The 25003-nt window shown below is 38.3% G+C and overlaps 2 protein-coding genes across 2 annotated transcripts in view; one reads left to right on the top strand and one right to left on the bottom strand.

Moving 5' to 3' along the window:
- Positions 1 to 1425, bottom strand: part of COL4A3 (collagen type IV alpha 3 chain) — a gene marked incomplete at its 5' end in the record, with an annotated part of 54007 nt that extends 52582 nt beyond the window's left edge. The window contains one exon of the mRNA XM_084212387.1: positions 1345 to 1425. Coding sequence (XP_084068513.1) covers positions 1345 to 1425 — 81 coding nt within the window. The remainder of the gene's footprint in view (positions 1 to 1344) is intronic.
- Positions 1426 to 6713: 5288 nt separating this feature from the next.
- The window catches only part of COL4A4 (collagen type IV alpha 4 chain), a gene marked incomplete at its 3' end in the record, with an annotated part of 56015 nt that continues 37725 nt past the window's right edge, over positions 6714 to 25003 (top strand). Inside the window, exons 1-10 of the mRNA XM_084212190.1 lie at positions 6714 to 6883; positions 7733 to 7772; positions 9637 to 9714; positions 18115 to 18249; positions 19155 to 19199; positions 20777 to 20893; positions 23250 to 23318; positions 23533 to 23568; positions 24291 to 24353; positions 24817 to 24852. Of these exons, the coding sequence (XP_084068316.1) occupies positions 6828 to 6883; positions 7733 to 7772; positions 9637 to 9714; positions 18115 to 18249; positions 19155 to 19199; positions 20777 to 20893; positions 23250 to 23318; positions 23533 to 23568; positions 24291 to 24353; positions 24817 to 24852 (675 nt within the window). The 5' untranslated portion in view covers positions 6714 to 6827. The remainder of the gene's footprint in view (positions 6884 to 7732; positions 7773 to 9636; positions 9715 to 18114; positions 18250 to 19154; positions 19200 to 20776; positions 20894 to 23249; positions 23319 to 23532; positions 23569 to 24290; positions 24354 to 24816; positions 24853 to 25003) is intronic.

The following is a 25003-nucleotide window of genomic DNA, read 5'->3' as shown; positions in this document are numbered from 1 at the left end:
AGACAGATCTTGACTTGTTAATTTTCTACATCTTTCACATCCAGCTCTGGATGGAGCCTGAAACAACTCTGCAGAAAACACATACTTTGCAAATAGATCTGGTACCTCTGTTCTACATAAGAACTAAGAGGTATTTTAATTCCATTACAAATAAAACAATTAGATCTTTGTTAAATGACTGAACTTGATTTCCAGTGGAGTTAGAGTGCCATGAAAAAACCCAACCTATTGGATGAGGAGCTTAAGCTATTTCCAGACACTTTACCCAGAATGGGCGAGTGAAAGAGCTGCATGAGTTTAGAAGAAACATTATTACTAAGTAGACTGCTTCAGATAATGGTAGCAGAATGTGGCTCTGCTTTAGCAACAACAAAGTATAAGATCACATTTCTTCCTTCTAAAGGTGAACTTTGACATGTTTTGAGAGGCAGTAAAGACTTTCATGTACGGTGTTAGAGCTTTACTCATATCTACTCATACAAGGAAAAATTAAGATTGTCAACTATTATGGGAGAAAGAACTTGAAATTTACTAAAACTGTCAGTTTTGTCTGCTTTATGTTTATCAGAAATTTTAAAACTGTCAGTTTCATGTGTTTGATGTCTACTAGAAATTCACTGAAACCGGCAGTTTTCTGTTTGGAAACTGACAGAAGTATTGAGAGCTACACAGACCATGTACCCTCACAGCTGCCTGCTCTTCTCCCAGCTGGGAATGTACAATCCAAATGTTATAACCAGACACTGGAGAAAGGCACAGAAAAGACTACAATATGATCTAGGAGAATTTACTGACCAAACGGTGATGGACACTTGCTATTAAGCGTGAAAGACAAGTCTGTTAAATGATTTTGTCATGAAGGTGGCACAGGTGGTTCAGACAGTAAGTGCCGATCCGGAGGTGTTTTCCTCAGGGCCATCCACTCCCTCACGGCATCCCCCGTGCCCGCAGGCCGGGCCTCCGCAGCCGCTTCCCGGGCTGGTGACGGGACGGAGCCCCCATGCCACCCCGCGCCGTCCCCGCAGCTGGAAGGGCGGGAAGCTCCTGAGCGCAGCGGGGACGCGGTGCCCCGGGCAGGGCCTTCTCTCCCGGCAGAGGTGTCCAGGGAGCGGTGCCCCGCAGCTGGGCGAGATGCGCCTCACCTCGCCTCACCTCGTCTCGCCCTGCCCGGCCGTGCATACGAGGCGCATCATTTGAAACACGCGCATTCACCTTTCCTTCCCCACCAGCGGCCAGCGCAGCGCGGTGGCAGCGGGGAGCGCGGGGCCGAGCCCGCTCTGCCCCAGGGCCCGCCGCAGCCGCCGCGGGACCCGGCGGCACCGGCCCGTCCCGGCGCTCACTCACCTCCGCCGCGGCGCGGCCCGGCCACAGCAGGGCGAGCAGCAGCACCGGCGCCAGACGGCCGGGGCAGCCCCCGCCGGCCATCCCCCCCTCGGCGCTGCCTGCGCGGCGTCCCGGGGCGCTTCGACTCTGCCCCCCTCCGCCCTGGGTTTTGGCCTGAGGGTTCCTCCGCACCCGCCTCGGCGCTCACGGGTCGCGGCCCCGCCCCGGCCACCCCTCTCGTCCACCCCCTCATCTCCCCCCGCGTGCCTTGGGCAGCGCTGGCAGCTGCCGCCCGCCCGTCCGTCCGTCCGTCCTCAGCGGGCATGGAGTGAGCGAGGTGCCGGGGGCTTTCCCACCTGAGAGCTGAGGTGAGCGCCGCGGACGGGCAGCCCCGGGCGGGGGCACCTGGCTCTCCTCGGGACGGGGCTGGGCAGCGCGCTGAGGGGCAGCCCCGTCCCGGGACAGCGGGAGGTGTCCCGGGCTGCCGGCTGGCTCCGTCCCCCTCCCGCGCCGCCGTGAGGGCGCAGGTGGCGGAGCCCCCGGAACCGCGGGGCTCGCGGCGGGAGCGGGGCCGGGGCCAGCCCCGGGCGCCGCCCGAACGAGGCGCGGGCTGCGCTCCCACGGAGCGGGGTCGGCTCTGGGTCCCGGCGGGGAGGAGGGCGCGGTGAGAACGGCCGAGAGCGAGGCGGTACCGGGAAAGCGGCGGCAGCAGCCGGGGCTCCCCGCGCCGTCCCGCCGCTGCCGGAGCGCTCCCGGGCACGGACCGGAGTTCCTTCAGCAACCCTTTCCGCTCCCTCGAGTGTTCTCTTTATAAGACAGAGGAAACTCCCAGAGGGGACAAAATGCTGCCCCACCGCATACATGGAAAACAGCGAGAAATGTTTCTCCCCTGAGTTTCAATGTAATATGATAAAAAGCTTTTGCGAACGGAATTGTGATTTGTAAAGTGTCGGCAATGTGTAACGTTTGTCACATTTCTGTTATTGACAGAAGTGCTGCATGCTCAAGGTAACCTTTCACCAAATAGAGTGCTGTTTTGAGAAGGTGCAAACTCAAAAAGCATACTGGCGGTGCCAGCTACAGCAGCCTTATCTTGTCTGTAGTGTTCATGGATGCTATACAGGAAATCCCATCTTACAGGTTTTATTTGCACTAAAAGTGATAGCAAAAGCAACTATATAATTGATGTATATAAATTTAGGAGTATTAATGAAATACAAAGCTAAAGGCTTTTGTGAGCAGAAAGCTAGCCACAGAGCTTTGTAAAACAGATTCTCTGACAGGCACAAGAGTAGAGCTGAATCTCTGCTCAGTAGACCATACACAACCTCTTATGAAAACTGCTGTGAAAGCTGGTTAGCAGAAGCTACTTTTCCAAAAAGTTTGGTAGTGCCAGTAAGAACATGCTTCAGGAGGAGGTGAGCATTATCTTCCGTACCAGAGATCTTGTACACAGGAATATAGTAAAACAACTTGACTCTAAAAGATTCAATATCTGTGAGAGCACGCTAGTATAGACAGCAAGGTACGGAGAGAAAAGGAAAGGATTCCCCTGGTTTCAGGCCAGATTGATGGTGACCATTTAGAAGAAATAGTATCCACTGCTGGAATTTAACATGAGAAGTACTGGTGTTAGAGAGAAGGCAGTAGACACTTTTTTATACAAAAGTGAAAATAAAAGGTGCATAAGTGTCTGTGAGACAATGCGGTCAGAGCAAGTGAGACTACAGTGGAAGAGAGTGATCAGTCCTCTGAAATGATGACAATTTCAATGCAAAATGCCCCAGCATGGCTCTCACTGTAAAGAACACTACTCAAAAGAGCTGTTGAATACTATGCCAATGAGTTATTGGAAGAAACAGATGAAGGCGGGCAGACCACTGTTAGGGGCAATGAAGGAACTCATGCAGAATACTGAGTGAATGAGACACTGCTATAATAAAGAGATACTGAGTCAATTTTCAAATTATGAAAACCCTGTGTGGAAGTTAAAAAAAAAAGTCAAGCTCAAAGCAAAAAATCAAGCTCAAAGCAAAAATGTGAAAGTGCTAACAAGGGGATGTATCAATAAGGCAAAATATTTTAAAAGAATCCTCTTCACTTGCAAAACCACCTCTTTCACTGACCTTGAGCAGCTGGCTGCTAAGTGGGTCAGCTGAATGAGAGTTTTGTGTGTTTATAGTTAGGAAACAGCAAGCAATGTTGCTGAGATTGTCACATAGAAACATACATGCCTTTCTGTGAGTCTCTAGGACAGATCCATGACTCCAAAGGAGCACTGAGCTGCTACAAAGGTAAGATCAGCTAGTGATGTTCTCCCACCCGCTCAGCATTGCCATCATTGGCAGTGTGCATCCACAGAATGCCTGTGGAACCTTGATGCACACTGTGCTGCTGATACTGCTGTAATCCATGATATTATCTGACAGCTACAAACTCAGACAATCTTTTATGTCTAAACAGCTGTCCAGCTTAGCATCAGTTGTGCCAAAATGTATACCTGCAGGTGCCTGTAGAGCTACTTTACAAAAATCCAACAAAAGCACCAGTACATGAACACAGGAGATCAACCTTAATCCTAGAAAGAAATTGAAAGATGCATCTAATTAAAGATTGTCTTTTTCTACAGTAACTGATACTTACTTACTTTAACTTTGGTTTTGTTTCCTTGGTTCTCTGTGGTAAAGAAAGGATAATACTATTTTCAGGAATATTTTTGTGGGAAACATTAAAGTGGCATGAATTTAGATTAAAGTGCAAAGTTTTATAGAACACTGTAAATGAAAAAACAGGACTTATTGCAAAGGATGGAGAGAGTACTGAATATGTCCACCACGAATGAGGCAGAAGTCCTATGGAAAGCAGCACATATGTTCACAGACGTCAAATGTCTGTCCTAATTATATGCAAAAAAGAAGCACGTTAAAGCTGAGCACACAACCTCATTTTTTATTTCACAGCCTCTTAATCCTTAACTTTGTAACTTGTGTGGTATTGTTGCACATGATGTTTCTTCCTTTGGATGTAATGAAAATACAGTTAGGACTGTTCTAATTCTTTTTAACTCAATAATTGTAGCTGTGTGTCTGCTCAAACTATGGCCCATGTCCCCTGTTCTTTAGCAGAGTTACTGAGAATGAAATGTCTTGCTTCTTGATTCCTGTCTAGAAAGTAAACATCTAGATGATGTTATACTGTCAGCTTTTCCCCTTCTGTTTTCTAAGATGAGGTTTGGTGATCTCATGTGAAACCTATTCCTTTGGTGGCAGTGAGTGTGCTATCCTGGGGATATTTTATTGAGGTAACTGTTGTGATTGCTTCAAAAATATAAAAAATGAGATCAATTTGACACATCAATTTAAACAAAACTTTGTATTCTTTCTGTTATTGTATTAGCTACTGAACAATTCAACTTGTTCGGAAAATGATGGGGTTTAGATAGCCATGAGAAAATAACAAGCAGAGGGTTGCAAGTCTTCCACTCATGCATTAAGTATTACTTCAAACTGTGTCAATGGGCTGGATCAAAATGGATTTTAATTTGAAAATAAAAGTTTCGCTGCTAATACAAAGCAAATGTACCAAATATAATTTTCTTTTTTATTTTCTTCTTAATTTTCAGAAGCTGTTTGGATAATTAAATAATGAGATGGATAGTGGGCAAAAGGAACACATTTCTGCAAAGTCTCAACACTTTATACTTGGATTTTCCATTTTGAGGCAATCAGTCCCTGCAATATTTTATTGCCTCACAATTTTGCTTATATTGTTTATATTGCTAATGTAAAAAATCAGTGAGGTAGGAATGCGGTTGGAATATTATTTTTTTTATTAGGGATGTTGTTATTTTTTTCTTTTCTTACACATGGGGAACTGGGGCACAGCAAGACTGTAAGAATTTGACAGATGAATGGAGTACTGTACAATACACGTAAAGAGTGATCTTGCAGCTTGGACTGGCTGCCTTTAGGCTATTTATTCATCAGTCAGGGCACAGCAGCTTCCAAAGTCTCCCCTTAGTACTGTGGGATTTGGATATGCAGTGCATACACACAGGAGTCAATATTATTTATAGATTAGTTCTGGTTAGAAAGATGCCACACTATCAAATAATTGAAAATAAAACAGTAATGTTTCAGGAACTGTACCCTCACGTGTTTAACAAACACATGGCTGCTGCCTGAACAGCTATCAGAGAGCAGCCAGTTTGCTGCACTTCACCTCCTTACTCCCTGCTCAGGAACTGTGTGTCTTTGCTCCTCAGGACACTTCTCCAAAGGAAGCAAACCCTTGTCAATTCACTCTAGTCAGTGTTCAGTTTCCTCAAAATTATTTCCCACATTTGGAACACTAGAGTGCTAAAAAGCAGAAGCCTGTGATAATCTGTGCTAACCTGGGAGAAGCCCAGCCCTTAAACCCTCAGTTTGAAATAACCCTCAGTGTGACTCATTTGCCAGACATGCCTTATTACAAAGGATTGCAGCTTCTTTTTAATTTGGAGCATAAGGGAGTTGGCACATGACCTAGCCCTGCCTCTGGATTTGTGAAGCTCAAGTTTCCAAAAAGGTTGGAGCAGCACATAAAACTGTTGGACCTAAGTCGTAGGTCAGGGATGCACTATGTATGCAAACTATGTATTATGTATGCAATTTATGTATGCAAAATTTGACTGTGTGGGACTGTGGAAGCCACTGGTCAGTCCTGCACACAGAGCTTCCAGCTTCCTAAATCCTGGCAAAAGCTGTAGAAAAAAATGTTCTAAAAATAAAGATGAAAAACTCCAGGCGATGTCCAATGATTGTCACCCATCCATGCATATGGGTAGAACCCTTAGCTGAAATGTATATGTTTTATTCTGCATTCAGAGTGGTCTTCCTTTGCTCAGATGCTGGCACAGACTGGTTCAGCCCAGTTTGCAAAAGATGCTGCTGCTCAGTTTGGTCTTAAAACTATAATAAATACTTCCTTGACTTTTTTTTTTTAAAGTTCATTAGGTTTTTTTACTATATATGGTATTGCATCCTTTGCCTTTAACTGAAATGGTGGCTATGAAAACTTTTAAAGAAATAATTATGCAAGATTCTCTAAAGAAATAATTATGCAAGATTCTCTTTGTTCATTATTTTAAATACAGAATGAGGACTATCTTTACTAGTCTGAAATCTTGAACCCCTTTTTATGTGAATCAGCAGCTTCATCATAGTTGCCTTGAAATAATTGGATTGCTGATAAAATAAAATGTGGCTTGAATAGGAAGAATATAATGTAGTGCCAACACAAAGCTGTGCAGTGTAACACATACAAATGGTTAAGACTTATTTTTGTTTTTCCAGTAATTATTCACGTGTACATTGGATGTATATTTTAATGGAAACAGGTTCAGAGGGGAAAACAACACCAGTATGGAAGAGTGTTTATAGACCATCCACAAACAGAAGGAAAGAGAAGACCTGCCATTTAAAGAAAAAAGAAGTGCTGCATATACAAATACTCCATCAGCAGGAATGGCATTAACAAAGGATTCATTTGAACGGATTAAGTGGCTTATCACAGCTGCCTGGTGAGTTTTACAGATCACTACATTTTTTAACCAGATTCACTGAGATATATTCTTAGCTATTAATTTAACAGTAATAAGAAATACCTAGATATTTGCAAAGTTGAAGTAATTTTTAAATAGGCTTCACTGTATCCTGTAGAATAGTACACAGCAGTCTGTATGCTATGGCTGTACCTAATTTATCTTTTCAAATAACTAGTAGACACCTTAGTTCTTAGTAAAAATAATATTAGCATTAATAATAATTTAAAATAATGTTTATTTTCTGTATTGCTGCAGAAATTTTGAAATTAATTTTTATTTTAGGATTTTGGTTTTTTTTGTAAACTTTGCAAGCCATCACTAGCAGTGGTTGGCATGGAGCTGGGCTTCCCTAGCAGCTGCTCTGGAATCATGTGTGTATTCTGAATGTGGCTTTCCTCTCCACTTTCTCTTGCCCTCTTTCTCTGAACAAAACAAAACAGCACCAGCTAACTGATTTCAGGGTAGATGCAGATCATTCCTGTCTCTACTCAGTCTTCACCTCATGGTTCTCATGGGGAAATCTGTCTGGAATGGGTCCCCTCTGGCCCTTTGTAATTGTGGGACTGGAAATAGGTTACAAGGGGGAGTTTTAATGACTTTTACATAGTCTTGTTCATGCCTCACAAATCCACAAAGACAAATATTTACAGCATGAGAGGCCATTTCTTGATGGTGTGCACCCCTTATAAGAACACCATGTAGTCACCCCAAACAGGATTGAATCATGTGTACACTTGATCACTTCTCACTTTCTACAGGCTAAATTTTTGTAAAGGTTTGAAGTTGTGAGGGTAGTTTTAATTCAGTTTTCTTCTTTTAAATCAGGTGGCTTCTGACTGTTTTTTCAACTCAAGGAATTGATGGGGTAAGTGACATTGATATTTACTTTAGGCAGGTGAGGAATAGAATGGCAGAGTTTAAACAAGTAGCACCACATGCACCAAAATGACCAATAGTTCTGGGGGAAAACTGTAATGTTCTTTTCTGTATTTCTGCGGTTCTGACTTTCCTTTCTGCTACTCAGCTTATCTAATTTGCAATTTCATGCTCTGGATTTTCCTAGGTTCTAATTCTGGCTTCTTGAGGTGCATTTGGAAAGCTTGATGTAGAAAACCCTCCCTTGCTCCCTGAGTCTATCTCCTTCCTCATAAAGTCTCTTCAATGGTTCTGCATTATGGCACATGTCAATTCTAGCTTTCCATTCTGCTCTGTATGTTAACCTAGATCTTAACCTGGCTTCTGTGGACAGTCCTATCTCTCTGAAGCCAAATTTTCACATATAATATAATTTCAATATCTACTTTTTATCCTGTCTGTACTGGCCTTCATATTACCCTTATGTTTGCAATGCCCTTGTCTTCTTTCAAGTCCATCCTCTTTGTATTCTTTCAAATATTTACAAGCTCTTTTTTTGTAGAGTTTATTTTTTATCCCCCAAATTCATCCTTTTTTCTTTGAGCTGTTGAAGATAGAATTATTTTTTTAAAATAACTCTTCAATTAGAAGAAAGGATAATAGTTCTGTTATTGGAAGCTTGTATTCCATTGACATTCCAGGAGAGGGAAGATTCTAACAGCTATGTGAGAGACTAGTGCAGAGTAGATTAGTAATTTCATGGGAAATGCAGTGTGTGAAAGACAAGTAGTGTGTGAGAAAGATCATCATACCCTCCTGTTCTGAGGTTTGGGAATTCCAGATATTCTAAAAATGGTATAGATAGAAAGAACAGAATTTTTCCTCCTTATCTAACATTTGTCAGAGTTTTCTCCTTGAAACACTGAAGTATGAACCTATAGTGTTCTTTTGGGTATTAAAACCAGTAACAAAACAATCTTGACCTTGATAATAATGAAAACCCACACTGGGGAAATATTTGTTTTATCACCATTTACTTGTTTATCTACATTATTCTTAAATATTTTACCTTCTTGTTAAAATTCTTTTTAAAATGTCTTTGATAATTTACACAATTTTACTCAAAAAAATGCTATTTAGTAGGCTTTCCAACTTAGTTGGAATATAAGTGCATATAAGTGCATATGATGTACTTTTATAATTTCATTTGGAGAAATAGAAAAGAACAGTGAAATCATGTTCATTTACCACACACAACATCTACTAAATTTACATTTTGTTGTGTTTTCTTGAATAATATTTTTTTCTCATTGCAATTTGATGAAAAAAGCAGTCATTTCTTTGCTATTAAAAGGACAATAACAGAATTTTTAATACAAGAAGTAAGTAAATTAATAGTAGGCAATGCATAATTCTACCATGCATATATTTAGCTTCATTTAATAGACAAGAATTAAATTCAAGGTTTTATCTCTGAGTGAATGTCTTGCTCCTTCACCTTGTTTTGTCTTTAATCATTTCATTGTAGTTGAACACTCTCCAAAAATAATGTGATGGATTACAAATTTTACATTATTGCAAATTAAATTCTGGTTCTGTTAAAATCTATTTCAGGTGCAGCTGGTTTCCTAAGTTATATTTGGCTGTAATATTTAGTGTTATGTACCATAACTTGTAGTTAAGGTCTTCCACCTTTCACAGCAACAAGTAATAAGCTTTTACTTATTGCTTCTACCTTGCCAGTATGTTTATGTTGATGAGAGATCTTTTGCCTTGAAAATCATCTAATTAGCTAATATGTCCAGATGACAAGATTTGATGATGTAATTGTTGTCTGTTGTGCATTGATAAATCCATAACCTTTCCATTTTTAGGGAGGATATGCATATATTGATCCATGTGGGGGACAGGATTGTTCAGTTTGTCGGTGCTTTCCAGAAAAAGGATCAAGGGTAAGTTGTGATTAGAGATAACAATAATTACTGCTGCAAATACTGTTCATTTGGTGCACAATACTGTTCCTGAAAATCAACATGGTTGATAAATCAAGAAATCAATATTCAGACATAAACACATCTGACAAACTGTATAATTCTGTCACTGGTATCAAGTACAGCTGTCACTGAAGAAACCTAAGTTTATAAAGAATTCTGTTTCTAATTGGGTTTGTACTAATCATGGTACCTTTCTTGTATTAAGGATTCTTTTAAATCAGTCTAGGAATTAGACTGATGTAATTCCTAATACAAGTAAAGTATAGAAATCTATACTTGCCTTCTACTAAGTGGCTGGTTGAAAGAGAATGTCCATGCCATTCTCCAGTTTTATGAGAACTTAGTTATTTCTTATTTGGATTGGGTGACTCCAAAAATGTTTGCAGACTTTTTATCTTACTCACTTAAGATACTAACTTTAAAAAAAAGTTGAATTTTCTTTGTCTTATGAATAATTATAAAACAGCTCTCTCTAAGGCATTTTCACATTACATGCTAAAATTAGTAACTGTGCATGTTGCTAATTGCTAATTGAAATATGTCCAGTGATGACTAGTTTATCTTGGCTGCTCTTTCTCAGAACACATCTCTATGTAGAGATAGCCAATAATTTAAACATTGTGAGGAAAAAACTTAGATATATACAAAATTTGTATATATATGTACTGATTGGTGGCCAACTAAAAAATTGTCAGTGATGAAAATTCTTTTCTACCAAAATACTATGTTTAAGTTTAAGTTTAGGAAGATTGAATACGGTGGATCAATTTTGGAAGAGCCACATGCCCCATTTCTTTGAGTACAACCTGAGTTGCCAGAACAGCAAGAAACACCTTTTTCTTCCTGTGCTTCTGCAGTTAGCTGCACGCTTTGCTGTGTCATGATCACTGCCCTGGTGTCCTTGGATCCTATCCTAATCCTCCAGGATTATGTCTATGTGAAAGTCCCCCATGCTGTAGGATTTTCATAATAGAGGTCTAGGATGCGTATATCTCTGTAACACTGTGCTAACAAAAGGGCATCCCAGGAAAAGTATTTTGACTGGTACCTCTGCAGTGTCTCTCAGTGCTACTGAACAGACTGTTTTGGATACCAAAAGCCTGATCTGAGGTGCCATTTAAAAACAACTAACTTTCAAATGAGGGCGAATTTCCCTGACTTGGGTTCTCCCTCAGTTGCCTGGAAGTTCTGAATTACATGCTCATAATCAGTCAATAAATAATAAATACCTCCTGCAGTTGTTCTAGTTCTTTCCTAGGCTGTCCTCATGACATGTAAACTGTACTATGATTCATGCATTTGCAGGTAGTTTTCTAAATAATTCCAAGGAAGTGGACCTAAGTGCCAAATAGAAATGTAATAAACATTTCAAAATTAATTGAATGTTGTTATGCAACTGTAAGTCTGAGAAATGTACCATTTTCTGAAAAAGCTCTGAAATAAGCATGTACATGTACCCTGATGGACTATGGATACAGTATCTCCAATGTAATATTAATCTATATTTCATGCAGTCATTTATATTAATCAATATACTAGAAACAGAAGTACTCTTCAGACCCATGAAACATGGCTTTACTAAACACTGCCTCACATAGATTACTGCACATGTTTTGTATACTAATGTATGGTGATGAAGAATTTTCTATAGGATTATTTAATCTTTTCTTTCAAACTACAATTCTTCTGGTTTTTAAACTTTGCTGTATTCTGCTTTTACACTCTGACACACTAAATTTGCTCTCCAAGCTTTTGTGGAGACTACCCATTACAAAATAAAAGATTGGTTTATCTTATTGTTTGCTTTCTAGAATGCAAAACATCTGCTTTATCTGCTTTTCTGTCTGAATCCTGCTCTGAGGCTGGTTCCTCAGTTTTACATCTTCCTCAATCTTCTCTTGAAATTGTAAAAAATTAAATGGTTATTAAAAGCCTCTGGCATTGCATAGTACACAAGCCTAAATATCCAGAACTTTTGGTAGTAAGACTTTGCCTTCTATTTGCCCATTTGGAAATATTTAAAATTTCAACATCAAAAGCCTTTGTAAGTAGACAAGATAGTGACAATTAAGGTTTAGCTAGAGAAAAGCCGACCATGGGAATAAGAAAATGAAACTGCCATGGCCATACTTGAATGTATTGATAGTGCGCAAATTGAAAGGAAAGTAGAAGCAAATAGCTGAACTTTAATTTATTATTTAAATAAAGCCATTATAGCTATGCATCAGTTGCTCTATTGGATTTTAGAAGAGCTTGTGTACCTGTCATTTTTAATTCTCTCAACCATGTATAACTTTGTGCAAGAAATAGATTTGCACTCCTATTCATTAGCTAGAAATCACTGAAAAAACATTTTAGTCACTACTGCTAGTAGTATATCATTACAATTGTTCACATCACAATGAAATTTTGACTTCTGTTCACTTGGGATTGCAGTCTTGTTGGAGTTAGTCTCTCATGATACTGTTTATCATATGTCACAACTCAAAAGGACTCTCTCTTCCATAGAACACCATTAAAATGTGCTGCTAAGTCTCTTTGTCCATGCTGTGTGCTGTTATACCAGGACATTTCAGAACTGTAGAACAGCTAAATGAGGCAAAACATCATTAGTGAAAGTATATATGGCAGTAAGTGTTCCACCTGACTTCTTAGATTCTTTTTCCCCCTCTTCCTTTTTGGTAAAAGGAATCACATGAAGTCTGTGATTTCAATTTTCATTAAAGACATAGTAAAACCTTTCCACCATTTCATCCTCTTTTTTTACATTGGAAAGCTGTTTCCTGGAAAACTGCAGTGTTGTATCACCAGCTTCCAAAATTGCTGGCTGCTCTAATAGAATTTAGATAGCTAAAAAAATGTTTGCAGTTAGCACTGACCGATTGTAAACCTGTCCTGTGCTGACCCCGGAGTTTGATCCTATTCAATTCCGTTGGCTTTGTTTTTAGTTAAGTAGATTTGGGAAGCAAGCATCTATTCATGAGCCAACCTGATCTGGCTTCTATGGGGTCATGTGAAATGCCTGGATCAAAGTGAATAATAAATATAACTCAGCAGGACCAATGTTCGTTCTTTTGCAGATAAAGCAAGAGGTTTATTTTTATCCTAGTGTAGGGGAGAATGCAGCAAACAGAAATCTAAGAGGAGGGTTTTACACTTTCTGACACTTCAGATGTAAGGCGTAAGCATTCACAAGAGATGCTGAGTCACTTGGGTGTCACAGGTAAGTTAGGAAGTCAGCTGGTATCAGTCACTGCAGGGCAAGAATGCACTGCCTTGGGGTAAGAATGAGCAAAGTTACCTGTGAGTAAGTCAACATTCTGGCACTGCTTCTTTTGTAACATCTCAGTACATCTTGTGAGTTGCCAAATTTCCTTATGAGGTTCCATGGGTTATTTGAGTTCAATTTACAGCACAGTGTAAACATATTTAAAATGCACTAACTCTGGTTAGTTTCGGTTCCCCTGTCCTACTACACTGAAAATGGTATTTTTTCTCAGTTGCTGCAGATGGCCAAGCTTTTCTACATCAAGCAAGATAAAACTCTACAAAACCATTCTTTTTCACAGGTTTGAATCAACCAAAAATTGTCAACAGTGACTTCAATAAAATAGTACAGAGCAAAACTCAATTTTATTAGCTAAGCTGATGTTAATTATTTGTGGTCTATTTCTAAAATATCTATGCTCTATTTGTAGCTCTCTATTTGTACCTTTCAGCCATTAGTAGTTAAGAGTTTCAGTGCTGAAGTATGATTTGTTGAGTTTGTTTAACACAATAGTGACACCCACTGGCTTATTGGATAGTTTTTCTTTTCATAGTCCCACAGGGTTAAAACACAAATCTAGAGTATACATTGTGAATGATGTTTTCAGCACTTCACTGTGATTTCTCATGCTTCTGTGAAGTATCACTGTGAATACTAAACTGCATCATCAGGGGTTTTGTTCTTGTAGCATATTATATCATTGAAAAATATAATAAAGTTGCCAAATATGATAAGTTGCCAAATTTTCCAGTAGTTTAGAGCATGGTTCAGATCTTCTTTACAAGCAAGGGCCCGTAGTAACAGAACAAGGGGTAGTGGCTTCAAGCTGAAAGACAATTTAGATTAGATATGAGGAAGAAATTCTTCACTGTGAGGGTGGTGAGGCCCTGACACAAGCTGCCCAGGGAAATTGTGGATGCCTCATCCTTGGAAGTGTTCAAGGCTAGGTTTTGAATGACCTGGTCTAGTGGAAGGCCATCCCAACCATTAAAGGGGATTTGGAACTACTTGATCTTTAAGATCCCTTCTATCTCAAACTATTCTATGAAATTCTATTATTCTCAAGCTCTAAGTATTATTATTGCATTTACTTGGTTAAAAATCTGTGAAAAAAATTTATTAATCTAATCTATTAAGGACAAGAGACTGGATTTAATGCCAAATTATGTGACTTCTCAGATTTATCTCACCTTAATCAGGTTTATATTTAGAAGAGGGTTTGTTCTGGGTTTTTTTGAGCCTTGACTTACAGTAAAAATTAGTTTGGTTCTAGTCTTACACAGTGAGGAGTAGAACCTTCCCAGAATGGACACCCCTCCAAACCCTGGAAGCTGTGGCTTTGCTGTGTAATTGACCAGCTCTTCCAAAAGGGGAGAGGACATGGGTGGAGCTTAGAGCAGCAGCAGATGCCCCCACCTCACTAAGCAAATTACAAAATAAAACATCTCTCCAAATGCCTTTGTGAGCACTCCTCTCTTGCCCAGAGACTGCTTTCCTTTCCTTCTTGCTCTGTCCTGCTCCTGGTGAAATGAGAAAGACTGGTTACAAGCCAGAGTCCAGTGCACAGTGGAATGGGCTGCTGTATTATTTGCCTACAATCTGTGTGGAATGGCTGGGAATTTTCACTTTTGTTCTTATGAACAGAAGGTAAGTGCATTTCACAAATCACTGGTACATCTCCATAGCCTGTAACACAGAGTACTGTCCTCACTGAAGGTGATAACTGGGCTTCTTTTGACTTTTCTGATAACGAGAAGCAAGACAATTCACTTGAGTAGCGTGACTTTTTTTATTTTCAGTTAAGACTCCTTTAAAACATTGTGCTTGAAACATCTAAGTGCTCAAGACATTCTCAAAATCAGATGCTCTTCAGTCTCATGCATCAAAAAAAAAAAAAAAATCCAGTTAACCTTGGCCATTGCCTTTTCCAAACAGCATTAAATGTTTTGCTGCATGATTCTGAAGTACTTTCAGTCTTAGTCTTAGGAAGCATAGTTAATTAAAAAAAAATATAGCCTTGTTTTTCTTAAAGTCAATTTCTTACTGCAGGTCAAGCCCAGGATATGCTAAAATAACAGACCATAGTCTTGGCATAGTAGCTCCTGACCTAGACAATTAACAAGGCACTGAAAACCTAGAGGAATTTATTGGCATCAGATGGCAGAGTGGGCATAATATTCTGTTCATTTTATCTGAGCTAATTTGTCATTTCCACATGAGCATGACTACCTTCATCCTCTTTATTTTTACAGCTGTCCTGAGACTGTAATGCTGTGGTAGTCACATTGGATGGGCACAAATAATAGATGTGATAATAGATATTATGGCATGGTATCAGTTTGGTCTTAACAAAGCTCCAGTCATTATCAGTCTTTGAGCTGAAAGAAAGAGAGAGAATCCATCAGCTTCACATGGCATGCTAAAGTTGTATCAGCTGCCAAACCCATTGTGAATTCTGAATTCAGTGACTCTGTTCTATGACTTCACTACCTTCTACTGAAGACCATAAAGTCAAATAAATTCACAGTGTAGCAGGAAATGAAGACATTTTACCAACCTAAAGGACTACATGTCCTGGAAGGGTTTATTTTTTAATTATAATAGCTACCATAGAATACCTACAGTGTTTCAGCTTTTTTTTTCTGAGTGCAATAAAAATCATGTTTTTTAACTGTCCAAAGGATATAACATGTTTTGAAAATTTTCTCTTTCAACTCTTGAATTCAGAGCATATACACTATTAATGTAAAATACTGAAGTTGGTGCAGAAACCTGTTGTCAAAAAAATGCACAAAAAGACAAATGCATTAAAAAATTATTGCAGAACATCTTATGCTTTTCTTTTCCTGTTGATGAATGATGCATTTTGCAAGGTAATAGGTAGCTTAGAGAACTAAAAAGCCATGCCACTTCCAGTAAAGTTAATGGTTCAATGAGTTGTATTCTATTATACTATTAGTCTGATTCATTTCTGTTGTACTCAAAATGATGCTTTAATTAAAATGGTTGTTCAATTACCTTTTTCAATCAAGTATTTAAAGGGCATAATAGCTACCTTAGAAGTACTTCAATTAATAAATTCATTCTAACATAGAATGAGCAAGGCTCTGTGAGTAGACAGGCTGCAACTGCTCATGCAAGCAAACACTCAACACCCAGAATCCCAACTGTCCATTCACTGTTAACAAGGATGCAGAATCATCAGCTTTTAATACCAGTAGCACTTAATTTGCACAATATTTTACACTGCTGAAAATCTGGTATCACAAAAAATGTAACTGTTGGAGAAGACAACATGCTGAGTCTGCCCTGGAATTTTTGGCAGGGACTTCTCTGGAAGCAGGATCAAGGCTGAAGTGAAAGGAGCAAGTAAAGATAAATGGAATATGACTCATATGAGGATTCTTTTTTTCAGGTGGTCCTTATTTCTAAGTGTAGGACTTATTTTCCCAGCCTCTGGACTAAGTTCTTGTTCATAGTTCATCCAGCCCTACTTCCACAGTGGAAGGAACCTATAATATGTTCCTGTTCAAACATGTATTAAATTAACTTCTCTGTTGTTTTGTTGATTTGATTGAATGATACATACCATACATTTTTTCACTTCTTTTTACTGTCAAATCACACTGATTTTAAAAAGACAATAAGAAAATAAATAAAAAGTAAAAGAAGCTTAAGTCCCTGGTTGTAATTCACAAGATTTTGTCCAGACAGGCTGCTGAAATGTTTACACTGAGAAGCATTCAGTTCTTTTGCTTCCTGAAGCTACATATCTTTCAATCATCTTTCATTTCCATCTTTTTTTTTCTTCCTTCAATCCATTCATAAAAGTAAAGATATAGTCCTTTATTTCTGTGAATACTGAAATATCTTTTACTGCCCTCAAGTGACCTTAAGCCATATCGTTTTCTCAGGAATGTGTGGGGTTCCCTTTTGCTCTCTTCTAAAATACAGGATTATAATTAATTATAATAATTAATTCTATTCTATAATAAATTATTGATTGAGTATACATACTGTGTAACTAATATAATTAATTATAATTATAATAATTTAGTATAATTAATGGATGAAGTCTTGGAAGCAAAAAAGTCTTCAGTTTGGAAACAGAGCAAGTTATAAGTAAACAAGGATAATGATATAAAATTAAAAAGATACATAAGCAAAATAAAGACCTGCAAATACATAGATTTTTGTAGGGGGGGAAGTGTAGACTCACATGTGAAGCCTGATTAGAAAGCTTGCTTCATTCAGCACTTTAAATCTATGATTGCATAGTTGTTGAGCAGCACAGAACAAAAACTGCAACACATCTGAAACAACTGCACACCAGTGTTATAGACTGAAAAGTCCAGTTGGCATGGGGAGCAATTTTGCTTTAGGAGAACATATATTGCCTTGGAAAAGTTAATAGAAATCTATGGAGATTGTATGGTAATGAAGGTACAAATACTCAGTTTAGAGCCATTTATAGATAAATTATGTTCTTCAACCTCCCAAACTATTTTAACACAATCTATTAAAATTGATACTTTCTGTAAATATGTTAGCTATTATATAGCTATATGTAAACTATTATTTTTTTTTCTCCAGGAACTTCACAAGTTTTATATGAGGCACTAAGATATGAGAGTGATTATGAAAAATGTGAGCTAGAAAAACTTAATTGGCACATTATGACTTGAAAGAGGGAACTTGCTAGGTTGTTCTAATTGTGTACAAAGTCCCTTTGTCTAAAAGGACTCCTCATGTTTCTGTTGGGAAAACACAATGCTCATTGAAGTCCAAGGCTTGCAAAAGGTGATACTTAAAATTGCTGGACCCAGGAAGACTTGGAGGTTATCCCAAGCCTCTCAGAGAGGTGGTCTTGGAGACCTGATAAAGGTGAAAAGAAATTATGACCTTCAGCAAATTGTTCAATTTGAAGGTCCCACAGCACCTAATCCGTGAGACAGTTTTGCAGGCCGTCCAGCAGCTGTTTTGAATTGTGAATATTTATACATTGTAAGCCTTCTTTTATGCACAGGGTCATCTCTGAATTGCTGTGGAGGTTACAGCAGTAGTCATTCACTTCTTTGGACTCTTTTCAGGGTCAGCCTGGTGAGCTGGGAGCTCAAGGTCCAATTGGGTCCTTGGGATTTACAGGACCAGCTGGTCTGCCAGGGGAGAAAGGACAGAGAGGTGAGAATGGGAAGCCTGGGCCAGCTGGAGAAAAAGGTGATAAGGTAGGAAACATCACAGACAGGTCTTTTAGGTATAAGTGTGTAATGTTAAATGTTGAGTGTGTAATGTTAAGTGTGTAATGTTAAATGTTAAATAGTGAAACAGAACATGAATGATCAAAAAGCATTTGCCAAACTATACCCTTGCTCACATAAAATTCTCACAGAAGTTAATTACAGATAATTAATTCTTGAAAAAATATTTCAGATTTTTTGCTGTGGACTGCAGAATTGGAATTGTCAGAAGATGTAAAGTATGGTGAACAGACAGACTCTGATTGTCACATACCACATCATCCTCCTTAATCTCAAAGAATGTGTAGAAATGTGGAGCTGGAGGGAGCAGTATGGTGCTTTTAAAAATGCTGCACTAAACAGAATTTTATTACCACTTAGAGAGTATAAATTTCCGTTCAGATTCATATCTTTCATATCTGTACGATCCCTGGCCCTTGGTACTTCATATTAGCTTTAGTAGTCTAATTTAACTGATCTCACAGTGAAATCACTAATGTCAGTATCTAGCACACCTGAAATGTAAATGCTGTAACAAAAATGAAAATGCTGTAACAAAAATTTTAGAAAAACAGGAGTAGGATTGTGAAATTATGTACAGAAACATTTTATAAATTAGAGATAATCTCCTGTTCTGTCATTTGATAATCTTTGGAGTGTGAATTGAGTATTAGGTGTTAATACCACCTGTTACATGGGTAACTGTTGGCACTAGTCTTCTGCTAGGCCTGTAGAAGTTTTTTCAGATACTTAATTTCTGAAATTATGGCTTTTGATTCATATTTTAAACAAGACTGTTTGTTTCTTGCTATATAGTAGCACATATTCTTGTTTTTCATTCTTTTAAAGTAATGACCTCATCAGCTTTGTTTTTTCATATCACCTGTTTTTAGGGCCCAACCGGAGTCCCAGGATTTCCTGGTTTAGATGGTGTTCCTGTACGTATTAAACAAATATTTCTTTATAAAAAATTACAGGTCCCATAAATTCATAGCAAGTCCTCTAACATTTCTCTCAGAGAGTTACATGTTTTGAAAAATGTAAAATAACTAGGTTAACTTCAACTGTGTTTCCTGTTGATAACAAACACCACCAAATCCTAAAGAGGTAAGTACAGAATTTTCATGCAGGAGTGGGGCAGTGAAGGCAGAGACTACCACTAGGCTTAAAAGCAGAGTATTTCTTCTCTCACGTTCTATAGCACACTGTAGTTTGCTTGGTTCATTCTTAACATCTCTGAAAATATCTCAAACAATGCCCTGTTTTTTGTTCAAACATTCTGATTTTTGCTTGTAGTCCTTTTGCAGGAAGAAACCCAACCATTGAGTCCAGTAATAGTAACCTGAATAGGGACTGAATAAACAAAGTGGGCCCTAAATATGTCTTTATAAGCATGTGACAATGTATTTGTGAAAATTGGTGAAATAGTATCTTAGATAATGCAGTTTTCAAAATGCTCTGCTAGAACTGAATTCTTGTGATGCTACCACTTTCATGTGGATCAAATAAAGTTAAAATGTTGAGTTTTGAAAGTAAAAACAGAACCAAAAGCTGAGTGGGTGTTGTAGCATCTGCTTGTCAGCTGTCCACATTTGACAATGGGACTGTTGCCAAAATGTCTGGATAGTGCAGAGGTCACAAGCCCAAAATTTGGCAGAAAAAAAGGAAGTGTTCCCAAGAAATGTATATTCTTTTTGCAAAGAATGTTAATTTAAAAACAGTCTCCACAAATTAGACTGAAGTATTTACAGACAAGAAAAAGGTAGAACTGACAGAAGTGTTTCAGGTAAATCTCAGGATACTCTCTTGACAATTTTTCAGACTTCCACCCCCCCAAAAAAAAATTTGTGTCAAAATTAATATTTTGTCATTACAAAAATCTTTAGTTTGGTGAAAAATAGGTTTCCTCTTCCAACAGGAAGATCATTCCAAGAAAAATCTCATTGTTTCATTGCCCAATTCCTAACTTTTAGTTGAACTAATCCTCATCTAGACACTGGTTAGTTATTACTAGGTTAGAAAAACTACAATCTCTGTAATTACTGTGTGCCTGGATCAAGCTGTCCTTTTTTTACTTGTTTTTTCCTAATAATTAAAAAGCATGAGGCTGTTTAATTTTTTTTTTTTTTCATTTTGGGGTTTTTTTGGTGGGTTTTTTCAGCTTTATAGCTGTAGTGGGTCTAGTGCTGGCCATATCGCCAGTGCACCCAGTAGAATTATTTACTCGTTGACTGCTCTGAGATATGGATTAGGAGGAGGGCAAAACTTTTAAGGGTATAGAGAAATCTTTATTAACAGAATTAAAGGAAAAATAAACAAAAGACTTACCTCATTTGTTCTACCCCACAAAAAAATCTATTCAGAATAGAAGACATTTCTAATGCAAAAGAATATGAAACCAGCACCACTGTGAGAGGTCATCTCATTCACATCTGAGATATATTTGTTTCTGAACTGTTCTGTTAATTTAAAAAGTAATTTCCCATTAATCATGGTGTATTAAACTGTCTTTCAGGGCCTCCCAGGCAGGGAAGGACCCAGAGGCAAGCACGGTTTGGACGGCTGCAATGGCTCGAGGGGAGACCCAGGATTCCCAGGAGAAAACGGTTATATGGGACTAAGAGGTCCTTATGTATGTGAAAGGCATCCCCACTGTGAAGTGCATTTCCCCTCCAAGCTAACAGCTCTTCAAATGACTCTTAGACTGTGGCATCAGCTTTACAGTGCTGCACAGGGAATTCCCAGGAATTCTTACTCAGGTTATTGGGAGTAAAAGACTGCCTTAACAGATTAACCTTGAAAGTGAAATAAGCTTCTATATCCTTGAAGCACATATGGCTGCCTTGAAAGTCAAATTCTGTATTGTTTCCCCAGAATTGCCACTCCTGCTGAAAAGGAGTAGCTTGAAACCCTCTTACCATTCATTAGTACTTGAAATTTCTTAAAAGCATGACTAAGGGATATACATGAGATGACTTAGAAATAAGAGGAAGGTTCAACAAGGCTAAGTCCTGTTTCACTCTAAGATGTGCTACCACTTTTTTACACATATGCGCTCTGTGAACTCCTAGTCTTGCCTAGACATGTATCTATATTTGCAGAGATCGTTCCACAGTTAAAATGTTTGAAATTAGTACTTTAATTTTTTTACTTTTACTGGTTTACTTTTTCTGGTAGAATGGAAGGCTCTTTAAAATTGTTTAAGTAGCTGTGTTAGCAGTACTCAACTATTGAAGATAAAAGGATTCTTGTTATTAAGGGAAATAAATTACTGTAGCTCCAAAGAAATTTTGCTGAACAGTTCTAGTCACCAGTCTTTGATTTATTGTGGAAACAAGTTTTAGTTCTGAATGAATAAGAGCTGATTAGTTGATCTAACAGCTTCCCTGAATTTTTTTAAGTAACACAATAAAAACAACTGCACTTCACATGAAAAATCAAATGTGTTTAGTGAGAGCTAAATAAAATGCTGAATTCAGCCATTAGAAAAATGTGGAGAGGGTGCAAGAGTGTAATGATGTTATAAAAGATAGTAACAATTAGAATAAAATACAGTTTCATGCTATGAAAGACACAACATTATAAACTTACTCATAACCTCCTTTGTAATACCTCTGCAAGCAACTTGTTATTTCTGCTGAAACACTAATTTCACCTGTATTTTCTTACATACTATGGTCTTTAAAATAGAGTTTTACTTTTTGTAATTAGACAAGTGGCATAAAGGAAAAACAGAACATGGGACAGCATAAATCCAAACAATTTCGGGAATGTGCTCTTTGGAAGGCCTAGAAAAGTATTTGCAACCTACAAGAATAGGGAGACACAATAGGCATGTAGCCTTGGATTGCATGCTAAAATTCCAGTGCAAATTCATTTGGCTACCCAGAAAAACAACATAGAGAAACCATATTTGCTTTTGTGCAAGAATGCTCTTCCAACCTCTCTATGCAGATTGCCTATTTTTAAATTGAATTCTTGCACCAGGTACTAACTTGACTGCATTTTTATCTAATTCTTATTTATAACATTGTACTGTATTGTTTTATTTAACACCATGTACATATACATTGGCTTTACTTCATTGACCTTGTTAGAAAATAAAGTAATTTCTATCTGTAAGGCCTTACCTAAGTCATATAGAAGATAACAAACTGAATCTAACCAAAATGTTTTATTATACAAGAGACCACATGTAAAATAACTAAAGATAAAAACAACTTTTGATTTGTTTAATGTGTTCCCTAGCAGCTGTTGTTTACCTGTAATCAGTGTCGAATCTACTGTAGCTATATCCAGCTGCAGACAGCTGTAATTCTTCCTTTTATTGTACCATTCCAGGGAGAAATACCTTCCCTGTTTCATTTTGACTGCAGGATTTGGACAGACAGTTTATGATGATATGAACACTGTACCAGTACAGTTTTCAAGTGGTTGACAGTGTCCCATTTTATTGAACTCAGTATTCAGGTGGTTAGCTTAGTTAAATTATATCCACTGTATTTGGATTTCAAATAGAAAAACTCAGAAATGACAATTCAACATTCAAAATATTGAATACTATGCATCTAATACAGTCCATACTTGTATTTTTTTATCTGTATGCAGTATCACTTTAAATTCTTCTGAGTCACACAATGAACTTTCATGAAAGGCAGAGTGCTAGTACTTAAAGTCACTGCCTCCCTGAAAGAAAAAGAAGGCATATTGATACTAAGGGCAAGATTTGTGAAGATTGTAGAATATTGAAGGACTCGAGTGCTAAGGAGCCCCTTAACAGAGCAGGAGTCCAGAAGCTGTGGGAACCCAGTTTGCTCAACTGTACAGAAGGTTTTGTTAGATAAAATAATAGTTTGTGACCCTAGTGGATTACCTTGTGATATAGGGGCACCAGAAAGTCACAGCCTGGGAAGTTATTGTACATTCTCCATGGAAATGTAGGATATCAGTAAGTGGATCATGTTTTAAAAAACTCTTTTTCTTTAAAGGGAATTCCAGGGCAAAAAGGAGAAAAAGGAAATTCAGTGTATATTTTACATTTTGGAAAAGGACTTCCAGTAAGTATCTGATTGTGAAAAAATCATCTATTTGTAGGAAAACATGTATGGTAAAAGTAATTGTTCCATTACTCCTCGCTAGCTATAAAATTTAGTGGAAAAAAATTTAAAAACACATATGCAACTCTAACAGCTACTTTATGATCTTAATATCTGCAAAGTTAGAAAATACCCACAAGAAAGCTTAAACTTTTGCCAATGATTGTCATTACAGGGAGACAGAGGTGATCCTGGACCCCCTGGCATGCCTGTAAGTACAGTCAGTGGGTTCTATAACTGCTTTTTGTCTTGAAGATCTTCAATTTTTTTCTCCTTTCTATGGTAAGAAATATTGGGGTTTCTCTCTGCCTGCCTTAAATAGCAAAATTCCAGAATAAAGTCTCAGAAATATCAAGTCTATATAGTCTGTTCCCTAGTTCATGTTGGCTGAAAGTGAGTAGAAACAGACTGTCCTCACCTGCATTAGCTGTGTGTGGAGCAGCTGTTGCCCTGGTATTCAGAGTATTTTCTCTGTGAAATTCAAGATGTGAAATCTTCTTTTACAGTATCTGATGGGTCTCCCAAGAATAAGTAGCACTATATGGTATTCCAGCCATAAGAATATGAAAGAAGAAGAGTTTAATTTTGTTGCTGAATCACATTCTTGATGTCTTGGGATTCCTCTTGTTATACCCTTCAAAAAGGCATTCACTGATGAATTGTATCAAGTCCCTGCAGCATAGCACAATTGCTGACAAAGTGAACTCTCAGTGCGTTAGCAACTTAGAAGTGTGCCTTGTCCAGTATTACCCAGAAGCTTGTGTTGGGCTGCTCTAGTCACAGGGAGATTTCAGGCATAGTGTAAGCTTTGGGCTGTGGGTGGAATACAGTGGCCAGTAGGCTGAGTCCAAGGTGCTTAGAGGGGCTGGGTTTGTGTGGAAAAGGGCAAGTTCTTTCTGTGTTCACAAAAAAATCCTTTTCAATCTTTTCCAGGGACCTAGGGGGTCAAGAGGTACAACGGGCCCATCTGGATACCCAGGCCATCCAGGCTTGCCTGTAAGATCCCCACAGTTATACAGCCCTGCCTTAGGATATGTATTCATTCTTGTCTACCCATTTTAGAACTTGCCTCAATGTGAATCAAAGCCTTAAAGTAATTTTTGAGGCAGGTAATAAGATAGATTTTTACTTTACCTTATGAGTTTGGAAGTTGAGGAATATGTTGTTCCTTCCCATATCTGCATGAACATGTTTCATCCTGGCAGTCTGTGATCATGGAGAAATGCTCCTAGTGCTCTCTCCTTAACCCCTTTTCCCAAGACCACCTGTGGGAGACAGAAAAGGGGGAAACCAGAGGTCAGCTCTCCTGAAAGCAGTGACCAAGTGAAATAAATTGCACTTTGGAATAGGTACACCCCAAGAGAAAATTCTGCCTCTAGGTCCTAAGAGCAAGAGGAAATAATTTTCAAAACCTGTCTCTAAATCAGACATATTAACTTGTCTTCATTCTCTTTTAAAGGGTGTCCCAGGTTACCCTGGTTTGCCAGGTGAACAGGTAGGTAATAACTTCTGAAGCTGTGAAATAATAATTTATACAAGTATTTGAAATGTTCCTTTTGTTTATTTGTTATCAAGTTTTTCAAAAGAGTTACTTGATCAAACTCTAATGTTCATATTTTCTGACCATGCTGAAACTGTGTACATTC

The sequence above is a fragment of the Fringilla coelebs genome (genome assembly GCF_963513975.1).
Source record: "Fringilla coelebs genome assembly, chromosome: 10".
Taxonomy (NCBI): Eukaryota; Metazoa; Chordata; class Aves; order Passeriformes; family Fringillidae; genus Fringilla; species Fringilla coelebs.
Note: the sequence above shows the minus strand (reverse complement) of the source record. Positions and strands in the feature narration are given on the sequence as shown.